This window comes from Hemibagrus wyckioides, linkage group LG06 (genome assembly GCF_019097595.1).
Source record: "Hemibagrus wyckioides isolate EC202008001 linkage group LG06, SWU_Hwy_1.0, whole genome shotgun sequence".
Classification (NCBI taxonomy): domain Eukaryota; kingdom Metazoa; phylum Chordata; class Actinopteri; order Siluriformes; family Bagridae; genus Hemibagrus; species Hemibagrus wyckioides.
The window spans coordinates 27,480,192-27,502,484 of NC_080715.1; the positions used below are offsets into that span (position 1 = coordinate 27,480,192).

The window sequence follows — 22,293 nt, forward strand, 5'->3', positions numbered from 1 at the left end:
TGTTGGGTTCCACTTTTGTCAGCCAAGAACCTGCCTTGTGTCAACAGTGCAAAGTTTTCTTGGCACACTTTGGGTCTGATAATACCAATTAATCGTCTTGTGAAATCCATGCCACATATAACTGAGGCTGCTTTAGGATGAAAAAACAGAGATACTGTATGTTTGAGTAGTAGGTGCAATAATACTTCAAAGGAAGCTGTTTGTGCAACATCTTGAATGGCAGTTAAAGCAACTGAAAATTTGTCAGATAAATGAATAATGTATATAACCTAATATAAATAACCTCATTCATTACCACCCAGGACAATTATAAAACAGCAGAAGAGCAAAAATAAGAACATGCAATGATAGTGACAGTCTATTGTGCAATGCACATTCATGTGAAAGGAATTTAAGATAACACTATCAAGCAATTTCAGAACGCACATGTTCTTTTTTCTTTTCTTTTCTTTTTCTAGTCCTCCAGTTCTGTATGATAAAATATCTTAATTACAATTTTTAAGATGATGATCACAAAAAAAAAAAAAAAACAATATTGCACAAGCCTATTCATTAAGTTTGTTTAAGAATGTTGCAGGCTATAAAAAAAACTTGATGACCTTTCAATTTTGATTTCTCAGAAATACCCTCCTTTTCCTCTGCACACAAATAAAACAGCAAAAGTGAAAGGAGAATTACTTCTCAAGAGGAACTCGAACTGAGTTGCATGTCTTGAAGAGCAGACAGAGAAACACACATATACCTCACATTTAGTCTAACCCTCAAACAAGGTAAGTTATTTTCATTTAAAAGGATCAACACACAAAATCTTATATGTGCACAAAATGCACATACACACATAGTTCTAATAATTACCTTAAAAAAGAATAAACAAGGACCTGTTGTCCGCATTATTGCTATTCATTTTGAGATCATTATATTTTTATTCATAAATGTATTCATTCTTTGTTCTTTGCTGTCACTATCTTCATTATATTTAGGGCTTAATTTTCTAAATCCTACGGGAGCAAGGTGCACAGGGTAGAGGTCTAATGCAGTTTTTTTTTTTGAATGGGGACAAGTAAGTGGTTAGTTAAGTGCTCATGAAAGAGATTGTTTTTTAGCCATTTTTTGAAGATAGTAAATATCTGAAGATAGTAGAATTGAGGTTGGAATTCCACTACTGAGGAACAGTCAGTTTCAAGATTAAAGATATTTAAGGTTTGAGATCATTCACTATGGTCTATGAACCAGGCTTAACCTGGCCCTGGTCTAGTACCATTTATTCTAGATAGACAGCAGGTCAGGCAGCTGAAAGCAGATGGTGAGCTTAGCTGATCGCATACCCTCTCATACCCTCTGGTGCAGCCGCCTATCCTGCTTGGTGCTTTTCCCAAACTGGTTTGTGATGCTTCCCGTCAGGAAGCTCTCAATGCTTTCAATATCCTAATAATATTTCATTTTTTTCTTCAATATAGAGTCAAACATGGGATCAGCTCCAGCCAAACCTGGTATGTAACACAAACTGAGGCATTTAATTCAACACGGTCTAATGTTAATTCAGGGTCTTTATTACATGACATGTATATGACCTGAAATAGAAACATATCTATATACCTAATTAAGTGTTTTTACAATATTTTAATTCAATTATATTTTCTTATCTGTCCAATAGAATTTCTCACAGTTCTGGCTGAAAAACAGGTTACACATGGACAAGATATTATTCTTTCCTGTCAGGCAAATACAGAAGATGTAACAGTCTCATGGGAAAAGGACCGTCAAAAATTGGTTTGTGTTGAGGGCAAGCACAAAATGGATAAAACTGGTAAAACATGTGTCTTGAAAATTTCAAAGGCTGAGGATGCTGATGAAGGAAATTACACCATAACCCTGAGCAACAGTTCAGGTTCTGCCTCATGCTCTGCCTTTGTCAGAATCCGTAAGTAACATAATACATTATTACATGAAATAATATCACAGTTAACTAGAGTAATGCTAATAATAACAATTCCTAATCAGACACATACATACCACAGACTATATAATGCGTGCTTTTGATCCTACAGGTTTAAAGATATATATTGGTAAAATATTAGTGCATAGAAAGCAGGTAGCACAACACTATATACAGTCATGGGAAAAAGAAAGTACAATCTTCTCGCATGACTGTATAACAATATTTTACACTGCACCTCATGGAAAAATGGGACTATATTATTAGTATAATAATATACATACTACTGTAATATCAATATATTAATGTATTATTATTAACTATGTATTAATAGCATGTTAATGTCCTACAGTTATTAAAGAGTGGAGGACAGTGGAATGGAGGTAAGGTTACAAACATGTTTTATCAACAATATCATTATTCATATATATATATATATATATATATATATATATATATATATATATATATATATATATATATAAAATTAATAAACCGTTCCGGCTCTTTAAACCAGTATTGTTATAAGAAAATGAGGGGGGACAAACTTCGCAATAACCTGTTAGGTAATGTTAAGAGTCATATCAAAATACACAATACACAACTAGCAGCAGAAGTCTTTTGCCAGCATATATTGAGTCTCTACACAAATACAAAACACACAAAATCCCATCATATGAAATGTTCACGATAAATATGGTCAATGTCCAAAATGAAAGTATGGTCATATAAATGTCCACCTAAGATATTGAGAGAGGAAATCAGTTGATAAAGGAGAACAACCAATGTGATAAAGTCTTATCTGTTGAAGGGTAGGCTGATGAAATGGTGAAAACACAGAATTAAACAGATGTCCTTCTTGGGATAAGCCAAGAGTCCTTTGGGAAAAGTTCTTGGGCAGCTGCAATTCTGCACCCACACTCCAAAATCCTGTGCTCCACACAGTAGCACAAGCTTGCAGGTTAAACAAAGTTCTCTACAAAGGAAAACAACTCATTAACCTTCAACCAAACTCCAACAAAACATTTGTAGTAACTTTATAGTAAAAAGTAACTTTCCCAAACAATAACCCTCTCAAAGGCTACACAAAACAAAAGATGAAAGATAAAGCACCAAACTCACGGTTGAGCAGCAAAACAAATGTTTCTCAAACCAGGACCCTCTAGAGAAACAGCAGATACCATGAGGTAACTCAAACTGAATCTGCCTCTCATTCTACTACTTCCGCTTTTATCCAAAATAGAGATTTGCTATTGGTGTCTCCTAGTGGTCAGGATGAACAAAGCACTCAAAATTAAATACATTGAACCATGTAACAAGATGTGACTGTTACAATATAAAAGATAGGATGTGCACTTATAATTTTAATTATATAAAAGTATAAAATATAAGCTGCTGGACTCATGCTTTTGCTTTTCTTAGTCAAGGCAGAATGTTAAATTCTCTCAAGACATTTAAAATTGGTAATGAAGTTGAAGAGCTCCGCTTCCTCCTCTATGGACCAGTTGGAGTAGGAAAGTCCAGCATCATAAACACCATCAGAACCATTTTTGAAGGACGTCAGTTTGTCAACTGTCTGGCTGCTGCAGGATCAACGACGAGTCATACTCTATGTGTGAGTCCATATTACGCAGTTCTACGTGTGTGACTTCTTTTCACATTTTCACAATGCAGGACTCAACTAGCTTGTTCAATTTTAATAAACACATTCTTTTCTGTACTACTTACAGTATGAACAATTTCGATTTGCAAATGAAGAAGGATCATTTCCTTTTGCCTTCAATGATATAATGGGTGCGGAAAAAGACTCTGGAGTCCTAACTCAAGATATCGTCAGTGCTTTAAAAGGTCATATGAAAGAGGGATACACGGTAAGGTAACACTTACACTTTAGTCTGCAGAAATTCACATTATTGTGTTTTGCCTTAATCAATCCTAATCACACCATATGTAAATAACCATTGTCACTAGAAAAGACTACCAGAATAACTAGCTGGAATATCATTCAAGTCATAGATGTATGACCACACAAACTCTTTTTCTTCAGTTCAACCCTCAAATTCCTTTGTCTGAAAGCAACCATTATTACAATAAAAAGCCCACCCTGAGTGATCAGATGCACTGCTTGGTGATTGTCATCCCAGCCGACAGGGTTTCAATACTAGATTTTATGGATAAAATGAAGAGTGTCAGAGGAGAAGCAAGCAAAATGGGTGAGTCAGCACATAACCTCAATAACATTTAGCAATCAACTTTCTAGTTTAAACACAAGGCCTAAGTTACATTTTATTCATTTCAAAAATAGGCTCTAAAAGTTCTGTCATATTTCCTACAGCCCAGAATTTTGCCACATTGTTGGTCATGAAAAAAGCATCTTGCCTGTGGTCACAAATTCTTTTCCTCTCCATTCGTGTAACCATCACACTTAGAAGATATTTTCTTGACTTTGATATCAAACAGAAATAGCACTTTTAAGAACTTGATTGCGCTGACTCACATGCTTCTTATTTTTACACTGGGACTAAACCTTGTGCTACATAGTCACATAACATTGGATCTTACATGTAACGAACACATCAATCAGAATATGTTCATTTGGATCGGCAGAATTCTTAGCAAAGAATAGACATGTAATCAATAAGGTATCAATTAAAACGCAAAAATCCATCACAATTCTAAGATTTACACTGAAATGACTAACAGAATTTAATCTGTGTGCTGCCTGCCTGTGCTACAGGAATCCCTCAGGTGGTTTTCATGACAAGAGTAGACCATGCATGTCCACTGATAAGGAAGAATTTGCAGAACGTCTACAAAAGCAAAAAGATCAGAGAGAACGTGAGTAATTTTGCCACAGTGAGATGTGCATGGCTGACACTAAAAAAACTACAGTTTTGAAACTAACAGATTAATAAAATCATGTGTATATTTGTGTGTGCATCCAGATGCATAAATGCAGTAATGAACTGGGTGTGCCTGTGAACCGTGTCTTCCCTGTCTTGAACTATCATGAGGAGACCCATGTGAATGAAGATATAAACTGCCTGATGCTTGATGCCTTAACACAGATTACATACTGGGCTAATGACTATGTGGACCAACATACTTCACATGCACAACCAATCTGTGAATAATGTAATTTTTCACAAAATTTGACAAGCAATCCTGCAAATCTATTGGCTTACTGTTATTCGTTTTCATTCAATCTTCAATGCATCTTATAATGGAGCATATTTAAAAACATGAAAAACATATAGAATATATATTTTATGATCTAGATTTTGAAAAGTTTATTGATTGATATACACTATATTGCCAAAAGTTTTGAGATGTCTTCATTAACATGCGCATGAACTTTAATGACATCCCATTTTTAATCCACATGGTTTAATATGGAGTTGGCCTGCCCTTATTGCCCCTATATTGCCAAACGTTTTGGGACACAACTCTAAATCGTTGAATTCAAGTGTTGTTTTTCAGGGGTTGGGCTTGGCCCCTTAGTTCCATTGAGGAACCTGACTGGCCTTGAACCACGACATGATAGAACACCTTCGGGATGAATTAAAGCGGAGACTGCGAGCCAAACCAAAACTGGGACGTCTTCCTTAACATGCACATGAATGTAATATGGAGTTGGCCCGCCCTTTGCAGCTTTAACAGCTTCAACTCTTCTGGGAAGGCTTTCCACAAGGTTTAGGAGTGTGTTAATGGGAACTTTTGACCATTCCTCTAGAAGCGTATTTGTGAGGTCAGACACTGATGTTAGACTTGCAGGCCAGTTCCTCCACACCAAACTCGCTTATCCATATCTTTATGAACCTTGCTTTGTGCACTGGTGTGCAGTCACGTTGGAACAGGAAGAAACCACCCCCTGTTCCCACAAAGTTGAGAGCATGAAATTGTGCAAAATGTCTTGATATGCTGAAGCATTAAGTGTTCCTTTCACTAGAACTAAGGGGCCAAGCCCAACCCCCCTCCACCAAACTGTACAATGCAGTCAGACAAGTACTGTTATCTTGACAACCGCCAAATGAAGACTTGTCCATCTGATTGCCAGACAGAGAAGCATGATTCATCACTCCAGAGAACACGTCTTCACTGCACTAGAGTCCAGTGGCGGTGTGCTTTACACCACTGCATCCGACACTTTGCATTGGACTTGGTGATGTAAGACTTGGATGCAGCTGCTCAGCCATGAAAACCCATTCCATGAAGCTCTCTACCCACTGTTCTTGAAGGCCACACGAAATTTGGAGGCCTGTAGCTATTGACTGCAGAAAGTGGCCGACTTCTGCACACTGTGCACTTCAGCATGTGCTCTCCCCACTCTGTGATTTTACGTGGCCTGCCACTTTGTGGCTGAGCTGCTGTTGTTCCCAATTGCTTCCACTTCATTATAATACCACTAACAGTTGACCGTTGAATATTTAGTAGTCAAGAAATTTCACGAATGGACTTATTGCACCGGTGGCAACCTATCACAGCATGCTTGAATTCTGAGAGCGACCCATTATTTCACAAATGTTTGTAGAAACAGCCAGTATGCCTAGGTGCTTGATTTTTACACCTGTGGCCATGGAAGTGATTGGAACACCTGAGTTTAATGATTTGGAGGGGTGTCCCAAAACTTTTGGCAATATAGTGTATACTGATAACATGCATGCTTTGTAAATAGTTTCAAAATCCTTGCCTAAATGTTGAAAGTGGAACAGACTGAACAGTTTAAAATTCTGCTTAGTGTAATATTGACATTAAGCTGCAAAATAATGGTAGAACTTGCTATAAATAGTACACATTTCAGATATTTTTTAAATCTTTAGCTCATTTTTTTGCTTAAATATACAAGTTTTCATGTTGATATATTTTGATATATTGATTGTTATATTGATCATTCTTTTATATTTTGTGTATCTGATGTATTATTCTTTAATGAATAAATAAAACTAAACTGTCCGTGTATGTTTGCTATCAGATTTTTATTAATAAAATATAAAATTATTATATTTAAATTAAACAGATTGCAACACAATGAATTGACACTACTTTAAAGTGAGCTGAGGGAGTGTGATGCTATTTTGACATGTACCACCTACCTAAAGACTGTTGAAGACCAAGTACACCCCTTCATGACAATAATATTATCTACTGGCAGTGGCCACTTCCAGCAGAATAATGCTCCCTGTTTTCAGAATAATGCTTCCCTGTGCTGACTCAACTCAATCCAGTATCTGTGGGATGTCCAAAACAAACAACCCCAATCCATGGAGGCTCCACCTTGCAACCTACAGACTTAAAGATCTGCTGCGAATTTCTTGGTGCCACAAACCACAGCACAACTTTCTGTGCCTCATGGCTTGGTTCCCGTGTCTGCCAAGGTGGCACAAAGGCTTCAATCATGGGGTTTGCAGGTTGAGTTGGTGGAAGCAGAACAAGAAACAGGTCCTTCACCTTTCTCTTGTCCTCTTCCATGATTCCGATATCCCTGTTTTAGATTCAGGAGCTTGCTATGTGATTTCTCCTGATCTGAAAGAGGATTTGTTGTTGTCCACACCAGACTCTGAGGAGCTTGATGTGTTCGGCAAGGAGCATTCCTTTCTTGATCTGCCGCCATATCAGTAGCATTTGCGGAGCTCCTTGAAGTGGTAATATGCGCCATTGCTAAGCTAAGTTTAAATTAGTTTGAAGAAAATGTTAGTGGCACTTGTTTAAGCTTGGCAACCACTTCCTGACTTCAGACCATGTACAACCCCATGCAGGCAACTGCAGTTTTTACTAGACCTCCATGCCGATGTATTGAGGTTCTGGGGAAATTCCTTTTCCTTTCACCAGCCACATCTAATTAGAAGAGATGCTGAAGAGATGCTTGAGAGCTATCTTTCCCCTACATCAGCCGCATAGAGAAAGCCTGTGCTCACTTCTAAGCCATGTAAAGCCACCTCAGCCCTTGTGAGGAAGGCCTACATTGTGACAGGCAAAGCCAATGCCCTGCACAACATGACAGTCTTGCAGGCAATGCAATGAGTACTGCTGACAACAACCCTCCTGCCAGGTTGCTCAGAATGTAAAGTAAAACTAGTGTTGCCACTCATGCCCCAGTCAAAGTCTAGGGAGGCTGGTCAGCATGCCCAAGCCCAGGCCCATCAGGTGAGAGAGGATCTTAGGACTGCAATCTAAACCAGGTTGGGAGGATTCCTTATATCCATGGGCTAGGGTTCCTATGTTCGCTTTCAGGGTTTATGCATACCAATATTGTGTTTTTCCTTTCAGTCTAACCATATCACCATGCACATTTACGAGGTGCATGGACCCTGCCCTGGTACTGCTGCATCTCCAGGGCATCTGCATTTTCAATTACCTAGATGACTGGCTCATTCTGGCTCAGTCAAAGGCAATGGCAGCCAGTCATCAAGATGCTTCTCAGAGAACCACCTTCTTGGGGGTAGTTTGGGCATCCACCATGATGCAGGGTGGCGTCCATTATTTCAGCAGTGAAAGCTATTGGACGAGGCCATAGCCAATATACCTCTTTAGACGGATGCCTCACTTTCAGGCTGGAGACCGGGCTTGGATGGCCACCCTGCCCATGGTCTCTGGGAGGGCCCTTATCTCTCATGGCACATAAATTGCCTGAGATGCAATTTATCTCAGGCAGTGTTTCTAGCATTGAAACACTTTCTCTCACACCCAGGGTCTACCATGTGTTAGTGCACACAGACAGCACTACAGTTGTTTCCTATATCAATCATCAGGGTGGCCTGCGTTCACACCCTCTGTTTAGGTTGGCGCAGCAGATTTAGCATGTTGTGCAAGGGCGACCATGTTTCCGTCTTCCTCATGGTGGGGTCCAAGTTTGAGAATGGGGCAATAAAAAAAACCCCAACATCTACTGAGCAGTAGTTCTGTGGACAGGAATTCCTTGTTGAAGACTGAGGTCAGTGGAGAATAGCCAATCTGTTTCAAGCTGACAGAAAGATTACACAAATAACCACTTTGATAGTTGTGAAATGTAGAGTTATCAGAAAAGCATTCCAGAATGTATAACACATCAAAACTTGAGACAAATGGGCTACAACAGCAAAAGACCATGTTGGTTTCCACTTCTGTCAGCCAAGAACAGAAAGCTGAAGCTACATTGGGCACAGACTCACCAACACTGGACAGTTGAAGACTTGAGAAATGTAGGCTGGTTTGATGAAATGTGGTAGGGTCAGATTTTGGCACCAAAAGCATGAATCTATGAACTTAACGTGAATAAAATGCATTTAATAAAACAAGAACACACAACACATACTAACTACGACACACATACATAAAAGACAGGTTAAGGATCATAGAGAGGGGATAAGTAGGCAGAGAGAGATGGAGATTAAGGAAGGGAATATGGAGGAAATCAGAACGAGAGAGCGAGTGAGAGAGAGAAAGAGATAAGGAAATAGAGAAGAGATCAAATATGGCAAGTTTCAGATCGAGTTTTGGTTACCACGTGTGAGAATCGTCAAGGTAATTAGGATTCGCCTTAATAAAGGGGCTTCAGATTAAAATTGCGGATCTAAAATAATTAGTAGCTTTTACTTGCATTGGTTCGTTGACACGAGTCTTGATGGAGTGGATCAAGGAGGTTCGGAGATTCGAAATCCTCGGAGTAAGCGAGAGATTCTGTTGGAACGAAAAAGGTTTCGGTGGTGCAAAGTTCCTCGATTGAAGCTGCCAGCAAAGTCTCAAGAGAAAGTGAAAGTCTTGTCCCGAAGAAAGATTGGCGTCGAGTCGGGCGACGATAGAAGAGGTCGTGCCGGGAAGAAAAGGCGCACGGGGGCCCCCCCAACCGCAGAGCGGAGAGGGGGTTGGCCCCCGTGGGCCAAGCTGAGCTGAGCAGAGCAAAAAGCTGAGCAAAAAGCCACAGCTGAAAAAAGCTAAAAAGCTACGATAGATGGGAGCTTAGTTTTTATTGATCCCTTGGTCGCGCCCAGTTTTTCAGAGTGACCAATCCAACACCTGAAACTTTTGGAGGGAAAGAGTTTCTTTGTCTCCGCTTGGGCACTCATTTGCATACTTTATGGTGAAGTCAGGAATGGATAAAGTTTCAATTAAATTAACGTAGGCTCATATTATGTACTTGGATGACCATATGGCATACACTATTGCTTATAAAAGTAAAAGAGGATCATTTTGATAGTAGACATGAAAGAAACAGTATGAGAGGAAAGGAAACTGGGTATAGGCAATTAAAACATACCTTCTTATCTTATAAAACATTCTATTTCATGAAAACACAGAACAACAGGTCATGAGTGGTAATACAACCATAAAAATATAAAGGCAAAAGGGGAATACATATACAGGTGTGTTAGGCATGGGTCAGGTAGGGTTTTACTATTGTTTTATTGAAATTTGAATCAAGGAACTCTCATTATGTGTGTGCGTGTTGGGGTCAGGATGAACGTTTCCAGACGCTTTGGGTGTGTGTGTGGGTGTGTGTGTGTGTGTGGTTGTGGGTGTGTGTGTCTTCAGTCAGAACTTTGGTCATCCCCTGGTCAAGGCATTGATTTGGTTTAGATTAGGGAATTCTTGTTGACTTTTAATGGCAGTAAAACTGCTAGGCGCAGGGTGATTTGCATGTTAAGGTCACAAGTTGATGGGAAGTTCCAGAGGTGTGAGGCTGGGCTATCAGTACTGATGGTCTGCAGAACTCCAACATTCATGGAGGCAGGATTCCTCCTTTGTCTCCAGTCTCGTTGGGGGGGGTCATTGGTTATCCAGAGCCATCAGACATCCCGGAGCATGTCGGTTGAGGTATAATGAAATGACTGTGTAATAGTTAATTGAGTTTTTGAGAAGGATGCAACGGGCCCCATGAGCAAGTGAGCCGACCTGGAGACGCTACACAGCAGAAGAGCAAAAATGAGAACTATGTTAGTGATACTATGTACTATAATTCTGACAGGATGTCCCTTCAGTTCTGCATGATTACATTTGCTTAATAACGATTTTTAAGATGGTAATCACAAACAGAAATAAAACAATAGTATCAATTGTTCATTTAAGTATTCATAAGCTATGTTTAAGAATGTTTCAGCATATATGACGACTCAAGATACTATATAAGCTATAAGGCAGATACCTTTCACTTTTGATTTCTCAGTAACACTCCTCTTCCCCTCGGCACAAAAATAACTGCTGTTTGTTGTTTATTAGTTTCCTAATTGTTCATTAGTCACATACACAACCATTCATAGTTCAATGTGCAACAAAATGTGCACACACTCTCTCACACCATCTGGTGACACTGCCTATCCTGCTTGTTGCTGTTCCCAAACCAGTCTGTAATGCTTCCTGTCAAGATGCTTTCAATACTTTCAATATCTTAATAATATTTCATTTTTCTTCAGTATAGAGTCAAAAATGGGATCAACTCCATCCAAACCTGGTATGTAACACAAACTGAAGAATTTAATTCAACACGGTCTAATGTTAATTTAGAGTCTGTAATACAGTAATATTAATCGGACATCAGTAAAGTAGGCAGTATTTCTTTGTCTATGTAACAGAGATTCAGGAGGCAGAGAGAGAATCCAAACGTGATTTAATAAACTCAAGGCTGGTAGAAGGTAAGGCGTAACTCGGAAAAAAAAGGCAAGTGGGCAGGTAGACCAAAAGTAACTAAGCAAACTCAAAAAGGCAGGCAAGCAGATAAGTCAGACATACTCTTACGGCACTTATGCCTAAACAGTCTTAATACTTGCCGCTGCCCTCGGCGAGTGAGCGCTTTAAATAGCCCCGTGGGATTGAGTGCAGGTATTGACGATTAATAGTCCGGTGATTGGGAGCGTGGGGGTGCGGTTGGAGTCGATGAACCTGTGATAGTCTATATGTTTTATGTAATTTACTTTCACAATATCAGAAGTGTTGCATTTGAGAATTAAAGCCAATTTCTCATTAAACAACTAGTGAATCATGTGGCTGGTACAGAATTACTTGTGATTTCTAGTTTGGTATATGTTATAATTAAATATTCAGGAATTTTAAACACAGATATTAGGAGCTTGGGCTCTGTACATGGCATTGGTCTAATCTAACACATGGTATTTTACCCCTTTTAAATTTCAAATCTATTAGCTAGTTAAGATTTGTCAATTAATGAATGTTATATAAATGAATGTTTTACTCTAATTTTAAGCATTTTAAAAATATATCAGAGAGAAAATTATGAAAAGATTACATTAATTATCCTGAGGAGTGAAAGGTTGGCTTGAGATGTACATGACCTGAAATAGAAACATATCAATATACCTAATTATGTCTTTTTATAATATATTAATTTAATTATATTTTCTTATCTGTCCAATAGAATTTGTCACAATTCTGGCTAAACAACAAGTTAAACATGGACAACATTTTTTTCTTTCCTGTGAGACAAACACAGAAGATGTCTCATGGCAAAAGGATGGCCAAAAGTTAGATTGTGTTGAGGGCAAGCACAAAGTGAAAAACTTTGGTACAAAATGTGTCTTGGAAAAGGCTGAGGATGCTGATGAAGGAAATTACACCATAACCCTGAGCAATAGTTTAGGTTTTGCCTCATGCTCTGCCCTTCTCAGAATCAGCGAGTAACTGTAAGGACTCGTCGGAGGCATGAGCATTAGAATCCATATGCAGATTTATTTTGAAACAGCAGGCAGAATTATTAACAGGAAAAGCAGGCAACGGGTCAAAACCGGAAAAACAAACACTAGGTGACAAAACTCCGAACTGACCGAAACTCATAGAAACAGGCAAAACAGACAAGGATCATACACATAGAATGTCAGAGCAGGTAAATCGTAAGGCTTGGTATGTAACACTAGAAGACAATACTTCGCGTTTGAACAGAGGGAGCATGCTGCTTAAAACAAGCCGGAAACAAGGTGCAAACAGTCAATATTCAGGCAAGGGCTCCCTCTGGTGGTCTGGCCCTGCGTGCTCAGTGACAGAACCCCCCTCTAGGAACACCTCCAGGTGTTCTACGATGAGGGCGCCCCCTAGGGCGAGTCTGTTGGGAAAGGTACGGTGAAATTCTTCAGTGAGTGCAGGGTCCAGGATGTCAGCGGCATTTTCCCAACAACGCTCCTCAGGGCCATAACCCTCCCAGTCCACAAGATATTGTAGCCGACTTCCCCTGCGGCGTGAGTTCAAGATGGTATAAACCTAATAGGCTAGGGTGCCATCTATGTCCAGGGGAGGGGGCGGTTCAAGGGTCGTAGGGGCGGAGCTAGTGGTTTCGTGATCGGCTTGAGTAGGGAAGCGTGGAAGGTAGGTGGAATGCTGTAAGATGGAGGTAACTCGAGAAGGTAGGAGACTGGATTGATCTGACGGACGATTTTGAATGGGCCGAGGAATCTGGGACTGAGTTTCTTACATGGTAGTTTCAATTTCAGGTTTTTGGTCAACAGCCATTCTCTTTGGCCCACTTGATATGCAGGGTAAGGGTGTTGCCAGCAGTTGGCTTGGATCTCCTGTCTCCTCACAGCACGCTGGAGTCTCACATGAGGCCTTTCCCAAACCTCCTGACTCCTTCTAGACCAGTCCTCAATGCTAGGTACGTTTGAGGGTTCTCCAGACCAGGGGAATAGCAGTGGTTTTGAGCCCTGCCGGTAAGTGACTGAAAACTTGAACCGGGAGAAGAACAGTGCCCATCTGGCTTGGCGGGGGTTTAGGCGCTTGGCCTCTATAAGGTATGCTATGTTGCAGTGATCCGTGATAATCAAGAATGGATGGTTGGCTCCTTCCAGCCAGTGTCTCCACTCTTCTAAAGCAGCCTTCATAGATAATAGTTCATGATTTCCCACATCATAGTTCACCTCTGCTGGTGTGAGCTTCCTGGAAAAGAATGCACAAGGGTGTAATTTCCTTGAACTTGGTTGTCGTTGTGAGAGGACTGACCCGATCCCACTGCTAGACGCGTCTACTTCCACAGTGAAGGGTAGGTCAGGTCTCGGATGACAGAGGATGGAAGCAGCGGTGAAGCTCTGTCAGGTGAAGAAAGGCTTTCTTAGCTTGATCGATCCACTTGAGGTGTCATGGCTTCCCTTTTAATAGGGACCTGAGAGGGCTTGCAATGGTGCTGTAGTTACGAATGAACCAGCCAGGGCATTCGTGAGACCATACGTCATGACCAGGTATTCGTAGTGCCCATATGTGGTGTGAAAAGCTGTTTTCCATTCATCCCCCTCTCGAATTTGGATTAGATTGTATGCACTGTGCAGGTCCAGCTTTGTGAAAATCTTGGCTCCCTGAAGTTGTTCGAGGGCTGCAGGTACAAGTGGCAGTGGATAGGGGTAGGGAACTGTGATGGCATTTAGTCCCCGATAATCAATGCAAGGTCTGATGCCTCCATCCTTGGAGCACTGCTGTGGCGGGCTACATTGAAGGTTGGATGTAACCAGCAGTGAGAGCTTCTTGGATGTACTCCTCTATGGATTGTTTTTTAAATATGGAGGGGGGTAAACTTTACTCTTGGGAGGCATGGCATTGGGGAGGAGTTCAATGGAGCAGTCCCAAGGCTTGTGCTGTGGTAGTTTGGTGGCTCTCTCTTTACTAAACACCTCCTGATGATCAAGGTATTCCTTAGGGAGTGTGGTTGTGGCAGTAGTGGTTGGGCTCTCTATGGAGGTTGACCAGCATGGACATGGGGGGTGAGATAGAAAACAGTTCTCAGTGCAATATGGCAACCACTTCTGAACTTCTCCCTCCCTTCAGGAGATAAGTGGGTCGTGGAGTTGTAACCATTGAAGTCCCAGAACGACAGGATTGGATGGAGAAGTGATAACGAAGAACGTGATCATCTCGTGTTGGAATAATTCAATCTGTAGGACTACGGGTGTGGTTTGGTGGTGGATGAGGCCCTCCCCTATAGGCTGGTCGTTGATGGCGGTCACTTTCAATGGTGGCATGCAGGGGATGACGGGAACATGGAGTTGCTGAACCAGGTATTGTTGATGAGATTCACGGCAGAACCAGAGTCAATTAGCACTGTGGTATAGAAACATGAGTCAGTCAGGGATAAGCAGACGGGAAGTGAAACTTTGCATGACACAGTGCGAGTCTCTACCTTGGAAGTGGTAGGCTTCTCAGGGCATTGGTACACTCGGTGGCCAGGTTTCCCACAATAGACTCGAGCTCTTCTGAGTTGCATAGGTTCAGAGAAGTCTGACTGAGACTCTTGGCTTTCCAGCGAGGGTTGATGCTGATGACGCAGGTTATCGAGGTGGATGGCGGTGCTAATATACTTTGACAGAGAGACGTTGGTCTGCAGCCTGAAAAAGTTGTCGCAATGGCACAGAAACACTCGGCATTGATTGGCGGAGCCGTCTAACTTTTCAGGAAAAGCAAAGCATGGTAACTCACTGTGTGAACTGGGAGTTGGTGTGGTTGCAGTAGCTTGGCTGGGTGGCTGCTGCTGAAGCTGTTGATTAGCGGCTTTTAGTGAATCCACTTCCATCTGGTAAGCTTGGATGAGGACTCGCTGATGCCATAAAGCTGCTCTCAGATCTGCTGGACTCATATCGGGCAAAGTATCCTGTAAGGACTTGTCAGAGGCATGAGCGTTAGAATCCATATGCAAATTTATTTTGAAACAGCAGGCAGAATCATCAACGGGAAAAGCAGGCAATGGGTCAAAACCGGAAAAGCAAACACTAGGCGGCAAAACTGAAACAGAAACCGAAACTCGTAGAAACAGGCAAAACAGGCCAGGATCATACACATAGAAAGTCAGAGCAGGTAAATCGTAAGGCTTGGTACGTAAAACTAGGAGACGATACTTCACGTTTGAACAGAGGGAGCACGCTGCTTAAAAGCCCTAGCAAACAGTCAATATTCAGATGAGGGCTCCCTCTGGTGGTCTGGCCCTGCGTGCTCAGTGACAGTAACATAATACATTATTATATGAAATATCAGTTAACTGGAGTAATGCAAATAATAACTATTCCTAATCAGACAAATACATAGCACAGACTATATATTGTGTTTTCTAAATCCTACAGGTTTAAAGATATATATTATTAAAATATTAGGGCATAGAAAGTTAGATAGTTAGCACATCAGGCTCAATTTTCTCTATATACAGTAATGGAAAAAAAAATGTACACCCTTCTCCAATTCCATGTTTTTATTTATATATTATTAATCTCTAACATCGTTTTGGAAAAACTGTTGCCCACTCTTCTTTACAACATTGCTTCAGTTCATTGCTGTTTTAGGGCATTTACAGTATTTCTGTTCAGTTCTCATAATCTCTCCACATCTTCTAAGTGGGACTGAAGCCTCACCCCAGTACTAGCACTTCCGGGTTAAGGTCACTTCCAGGTTTCATTTCAAAGCACGCTCAGCCATGATTGATAGTGGTCAACTTTCAAAGTTTTACAACCAAAGAACTGATACTTCGACAGGCATGGCAGATGAGAGGAAGGAAAGCGCATCAGCTGGCAAGGAAAGCGCATCAGCTTCGATAACGATTACGCCCCTGAGGTGCTGCAGATGAGAAGAGAATACAAAGAGATACATAAGGTGTTGAAAGACAAAGAAGTGAAATTTAGAACATTGTATCCTGCTCGCTTGAAAGTGCTGTACGAGGACGGAGTGAAGATATATAACACAGTTGAGGAGGCAACGCAGGATATGTCAAAGAGAGGACTCCCAGTGCAGACGATCAGTCACCCAAACACCCTTATGGAGCAGATTCAGAGAATGTCGTGGCAGAGGAACACCAGGAGCATAGGCAAACAACAGAGAGGACCACCATCATTCAAAGAGAAGTTTCAAACTTTTCAAAGACGGGTGTTCGCCGCCTTCATAAGTTAAGCATAAGTTAAGTTCATTTCGTTTAAGGGGAAGCTATGTGCAATGTTACATTTGCTAGAATCACTCTACAATTTAATTGCAAAGCATGAAAATTGCTTTGTTTAATGTCAGTGGTGTAATTAGTCCAGTTAAAAGAGGAAAAATTTTATCCAAACTAAAGAAGGCAGGAGCAGAGGTTGTGTTCTTACAAGAAACCCACCTACAGTAAATGATGCAGAACACTCAAAACTAAACAAAATGGGGTTCAAAGAGGTATATTTTTCATTTTATAAATCTACACGTAAAAGAGGTGTGGCCATACTTATATCCAAAAAGGTGAACTATGAGCACATATCCAAGATAAAAGATAAAGAAGGAAGATTTATAATGATAACAGGGAAAATAGAGGGAAACTTAACTAGTTTTTTGAGCGTCTATGCTCCACCTGGATTCGAGTGGAACTTTTATCGGGATGTATTTGATTTAAATGTTACTAAAGCTCAAGGAATTTTAGTGTGTGGAGGGGACTTTAACATACGTTTAAAGCCCAAATTGGATAGTTCTAAAAATATCAGGGAATCAAAGTCACTAATTAAAAAGATAGATGGCTTGTTCAAGGAAATAGGAATTATGGATGCATGGAGAGAACTAAATCCTAGGGTCCGGGATTATACCCACTATTCTCATCCTCATATGACATACTCCAGAATAGATTATTTTTTTGTTTTTAAAAAAGATTTGCATCTGATTGAACATTGTGAACTGGGTACAATGGATATCTCGGACCATAGTCCCATTTATATGTCAGTGGGCCTGGATAGGAAACCTAGCTCTACGGTATGGAGAATGAATTCAGATATCTTGAATAATTCTCAAATCAAACAAAATTTGGAAAATGAGATTAAATCATATTTAGAGATAAATGATAATGAGGAGGTGACACCATCGATACTCTGAGATGCATTGAAAGCAGTTATAAGAGGTAAAATTATTGCACTCACGACTAATTTAAAGAAACTCAGAAGGCAGAAACTACAAGACCTTGAAATTAAACTAAAAAGACTACAGGAAGAACACAGGGCCACAATGAACCATAAGGTGAAGCAGGATATTAAAAAAATAGTTAAAGAAATAGATGAAATATACTCTACAGAAATACAAAAGAAACTCCTGTTCCTTAAACAAAGGTACTACGAAGTAGCAGGGAAATCATTAAAATTGTTATCCTATAGACTAAGAAAACAAACAGCAGATAGAACCATTAATAAAATTAGAAATACCCAGACAGGGGAGATACTTTGTAAATTAGAGCAAATTCAAAAGAGCTTCGAGAAATTCTATAAAGTTCTTTACTCACAACCCAAAAGTAATAATGATTTGCAAATAAATTCATTTTTAAACTCTTTAGAATTACCCACTGTAACAGAGGAACAAAATGAATGAACATTAGCTGAAATTACTATTGAAGAGTTATTCGGCAGAATGGTATAAAACCATATTTGATCACTTGGCCCCAACTGTATTAAAGGCATTCAATTGGGTAAAAGGGACATTTTACCTTCATGGAGAGAAGCGATAATTTTAGTTATTCCAAAGGAGGGAAAAGATAGAATGGAATGTAGTAACTATCACCCAATTAGTGTTCTAAATGTCGACTATAAGTTGTTCACCTCCATTCTAGCTCGGAGACTAGAAAAGATTCTTCCAGACCTCATTAACTTAGACCAAACAGGCTTTATCTGCCAAAGGCAAGCATCAGACAATATCAGAAGAACTCTACATATACTTAGTTACATTTCAAACCATAAGGTGGAAGCAGCTTTACTGAGTTTAGATGCAGAGAAAGCCTTCGACTCAGTGAGATGGGATTTCCTTTACAAGGTATTGGCAAAATTTGGATTTCATAATAAGGTTATAGAAATAATTGAGACACTATATTATAAACCATATGCAAGAATTAAAATCAATGGAGATTTATCAGACCCTTTTAATTTAGAACGGGGTACAAGACAAGGATGCCCCATCTCACCATTACTTTTTGCCCTGTTCATTGAAACTTTGAGCCAATGGATAAGACAAAACCATTAAATTAAGGGTATTGACATGGGGTTTGGAGAGCATAAAATAGCTCTCTTTGCTGATGATATATTGCTCTATATGTCCCAACCCACAAAGTCACTGCCTATTTTATTTAATTTTCTTGAAGGGTATGAGGCCATATCTGGTTATAAACTTAATGTCACAAAAACTCAAGTATTAACATTTAACTATGAACTGCCTAGACAAATTAAAGAGAAATTTAATCTAAAGTGGGATACAGAGTCAATTAACTATTTAGGTGTAATTATGTGATCTAAATTATTTGATTTAAATTACTTATTAATTCATGAAAAAATAAAATCGTATCTACTCCGTTGGAACCTTATTCCTCTCTACAGTTTAAGTTCAAAAGTAGACTCTGTGCGGATGATAATTCTACCAAAACTGTTATATCTATTTCAAACACTTCCAATAGAAATACCAAATCAGCAATTTACAGAATGGCATAAGTTAATATCTATATTTCTATGGCAGGGCAAAAAACTTAGAGTAAGGTTTAAAACATTGCAATTAAGTAAAGAAAATGGTGGGCTAGGCCTTCCATGCCTTCAAAAGTACTATTATGCAGCTCAACTAAGGCCACTTGTTTGTTGGTGTAGTCCAATATACTCAGCAAGATGGATCGAAATAGAGAGAGGAATGATGGACGAGCTTCCACTACCTGCTCTGGTTGCCGATAACAAACTAAGAATTAGACTGAGTAAGGAAACAAACCCATGGATCAGCTTATTATTTAAAATCTGGCAACAAATAAAGAAAATGGGTGATTTGGAAGATGCAATGAGAATATTAAGATGGTGTGCCTATGATACTGACTTCACCCCGAATAGAATAGATGACCGTTTCAGAATATGGGCTAAGCTAGGTATTACAAACTAATATACACTGTTTAACAAGGGTAAAATTCAAAGCTTTGAATCATTAAAGGGAAAGTATGGGCTTAATCAGAGCGACTTCTATAGATATCTTCAAGTAAGGCATTATGTTAAATGTAAAATTAAATCAGAAGTATTGAAGATAGCGGAGACAGGAATAATAAAGGTGATCTTATCAGTGTCTAAAGCTCAGCCATGCAATAAGATAATTTCTAAGTTATATAATGGATTTCTGCAAACGGTACAGGAGAACACATTATATGTCAGAGACAAATGGAGAACAGAAGGAAATCTGAATATTTCAGAGGATAATTGGGGGAAAATTTGTAAATCACAATGAGAATCTACAAGTTCAGCAACATGGAGAGAATTTGGTTGGAAGAATGTCATTCGGTTCTTTAGTACTCCTATACAGAAGATACACAGAGGAAATAATACTGACTGCTGGAGATTGTGTGGGGAAAAGCAAGCTAACCATTATCATATATTTTGGGCTTGTCGAAAACTTATCCCTTATTGGCAAGAAATTAAAAGGAATCTGGAAGCTGTTTTTGAAATGGAGATCAGTTTTACTTGCGAATCTTTATATTTTGATAACATCATTCTAGAAGGGGGAAACAATAAGGATAGAAAACTGATGTTAATTCTTCTTGCAGCTAGTAAAAAAGCAATTACTAGAAAGTGGTTAAAACCAGTGTCACCCACAACTGAGGAATGGATTGATACAGTCCATAATATATATGCAATGGAAAAATTATCGTTCTTATTGAGAACTCAAACGGAAGATTTTTTTCAGATTTGGAGTAAATGGATGGACTACATTAAACCAATACGCCAAGATTTTTCCTGAATTGTAACAACTGCATTGTAGGCAATTTTGTACGAATTACCACGTTGTAAGAGTTCCCTTCGTTCTGTTGTATATAGTTGTTAAGTGGAAGAAAATACAACACATATGTAACATTTCGGATATTTTCTTTTTCTAGGGTTGGGGACATACAATATTCTGTATTGGTATTTAGGAGTCCCCCCCCCCCAACGTTTGTATTTTTCATTCTGAGAAGTTGTGTATGCCCTTGCCTATGAATGTATTTTCTTCCTGAAAATAAAAAAATAAAATGGAAAAAAAGAAAAAGCTTACCAACTATTTTGAAGAATCAAAAGGATTTTCTTGAAAAGTCCACCTTGAAATTGCATTTGTAAGGATATCTGCAACCAAATCGATTTCTTCTCCTCTGCCAGCCATTGTGAGTTAAAATATATATATTTTATTTAGTTTGTGTGGTTCGCTGCTTCTGACTACTCCAATTATCCAATCAAAGGATGGGAAATAATCTACCACACTTCTCAGATTTACGCTAAATTGACTAACTGAATTTTAATCTGTGTGCTGCATATCTGTGCTCTAGGAATTCCTCAAGTGGTTTTCATCACAAGAGCATATCAATTGACAAAGGAGAAATTGCAAAATGTCTACAAAAGCAAAAAGATCAGAGAGAATGTAAGCCATTTTGCCACAGTTAGATGTGCATGGCCGTCACTACGAAGATTCCCAACTACAGTTTTGAAACTAACAAATGAATCATGTGTATATTTGTGTGTTTATCCAGATGCAGAAATGCAGTCATGAACTGGGTGTGCCTGTAAACCGTATCTTCCCTGTCTTGTACTATCATGAGGAGTCCTATGTGAATAAAGATATAAACTGTCTGATGCTCGATGCTTTTACACAGATTATACACTGGTATAACTAATGATTATGTGGTCAAACAAACTTCTCATTAACAACCAATTTGTGAATAAAGTAATTTCACACAAAATATGACAAACAATTCTGTCTATTGCCTAACTGTTATTTACTTTCATCTAATACTTAATGCAACTCAGAATGCAGCATATTTTAACACATGAAATGTATAGTATATTCATGTTATGATCTAGATTTTGAAAAGGAGTTTATTGTTACAGATTACAATTACTGATACAGTTTGTAGATAGTTTGAAAATCCTTGCCTGAATTTTAAAAGTTCTGTTACATTTCATTTTGCTTTTGTTATCATATAAAGGGCTTTGAATTTTTAACTGATTATGGAATTGATTCACTGTGCATCAGTGCAATGGCTTTGATCATGGGGTTCACAGGTCAAATTGGTAGAAGCAGAACAAACAATATCCCTGTTTTAGATTTGGGAGCTCACAGTGCGATTTCTTCTAATCTGGAAGAGGATATGTTGTTGTTTGCTGAAGAGCTTGGGTTACATAACCTGATGAAGTTTTCTACTCTTTTCTTTTAGTGTAGTGTTAATGTGTAAGGGTGAAAGATGTAGACAGATCTAATTGTGACAGGTCTAAGACAGGAATTGTGATCTTGGTGATTTTGACTCTGGCATGATTGTTGGTGCCATTGGTGATATTCTTGGACTTCACACACAACAGACTCTGGAGTTTTCTCAGAATGATGCCATATGAAAAAAAAATATATCCACTGAGCAGCAGTTTATTGGACAGAAACTCTTTGTTGAAAAAGTAGGTCAATAGAGAATGCACAATATGGTTTGAGCTGACAGA

At 39.2% G+C, this 22,293-nt stretch overlaps 1 protein-coding gene across 1 annotated transcript; it reads left to right on the plus strand.

Annotated features, from left to right (window-relative positions):
• Window positions 1-672: 672 nt before the first annotated feature.
• Window positions 673-6,747, plus strand: LOC131355053 (interferon-induced protein 44-like). Its single transcript, XM_058393250.1, has 9 exons — window positions 673-770; window positions 1,458-1,490; window positions 1,655-1,921; window positions 2,289-2,319; window positions 3,359-3,551; window positions 3,667-3,807; window positions 3,984-4,149; window positions 4,674-4,774; window positions 4,882-6,747. Exons 2-9 carry the CDS (start codon window positions 1,466-1,468, stop codon window positions 5,068-5,070), a joined length of 1,113 nt encoding a protein of 370 aa, XP_058249233.1. The 5' UTR covers window positions 673-770; window positions 1,458-1,465; the 3' UTR covers window positions 5,071-6,747.
• The last annotated feature ends 15,546 nt before the right edge of the window (window positions 6,748-22,293 follow it).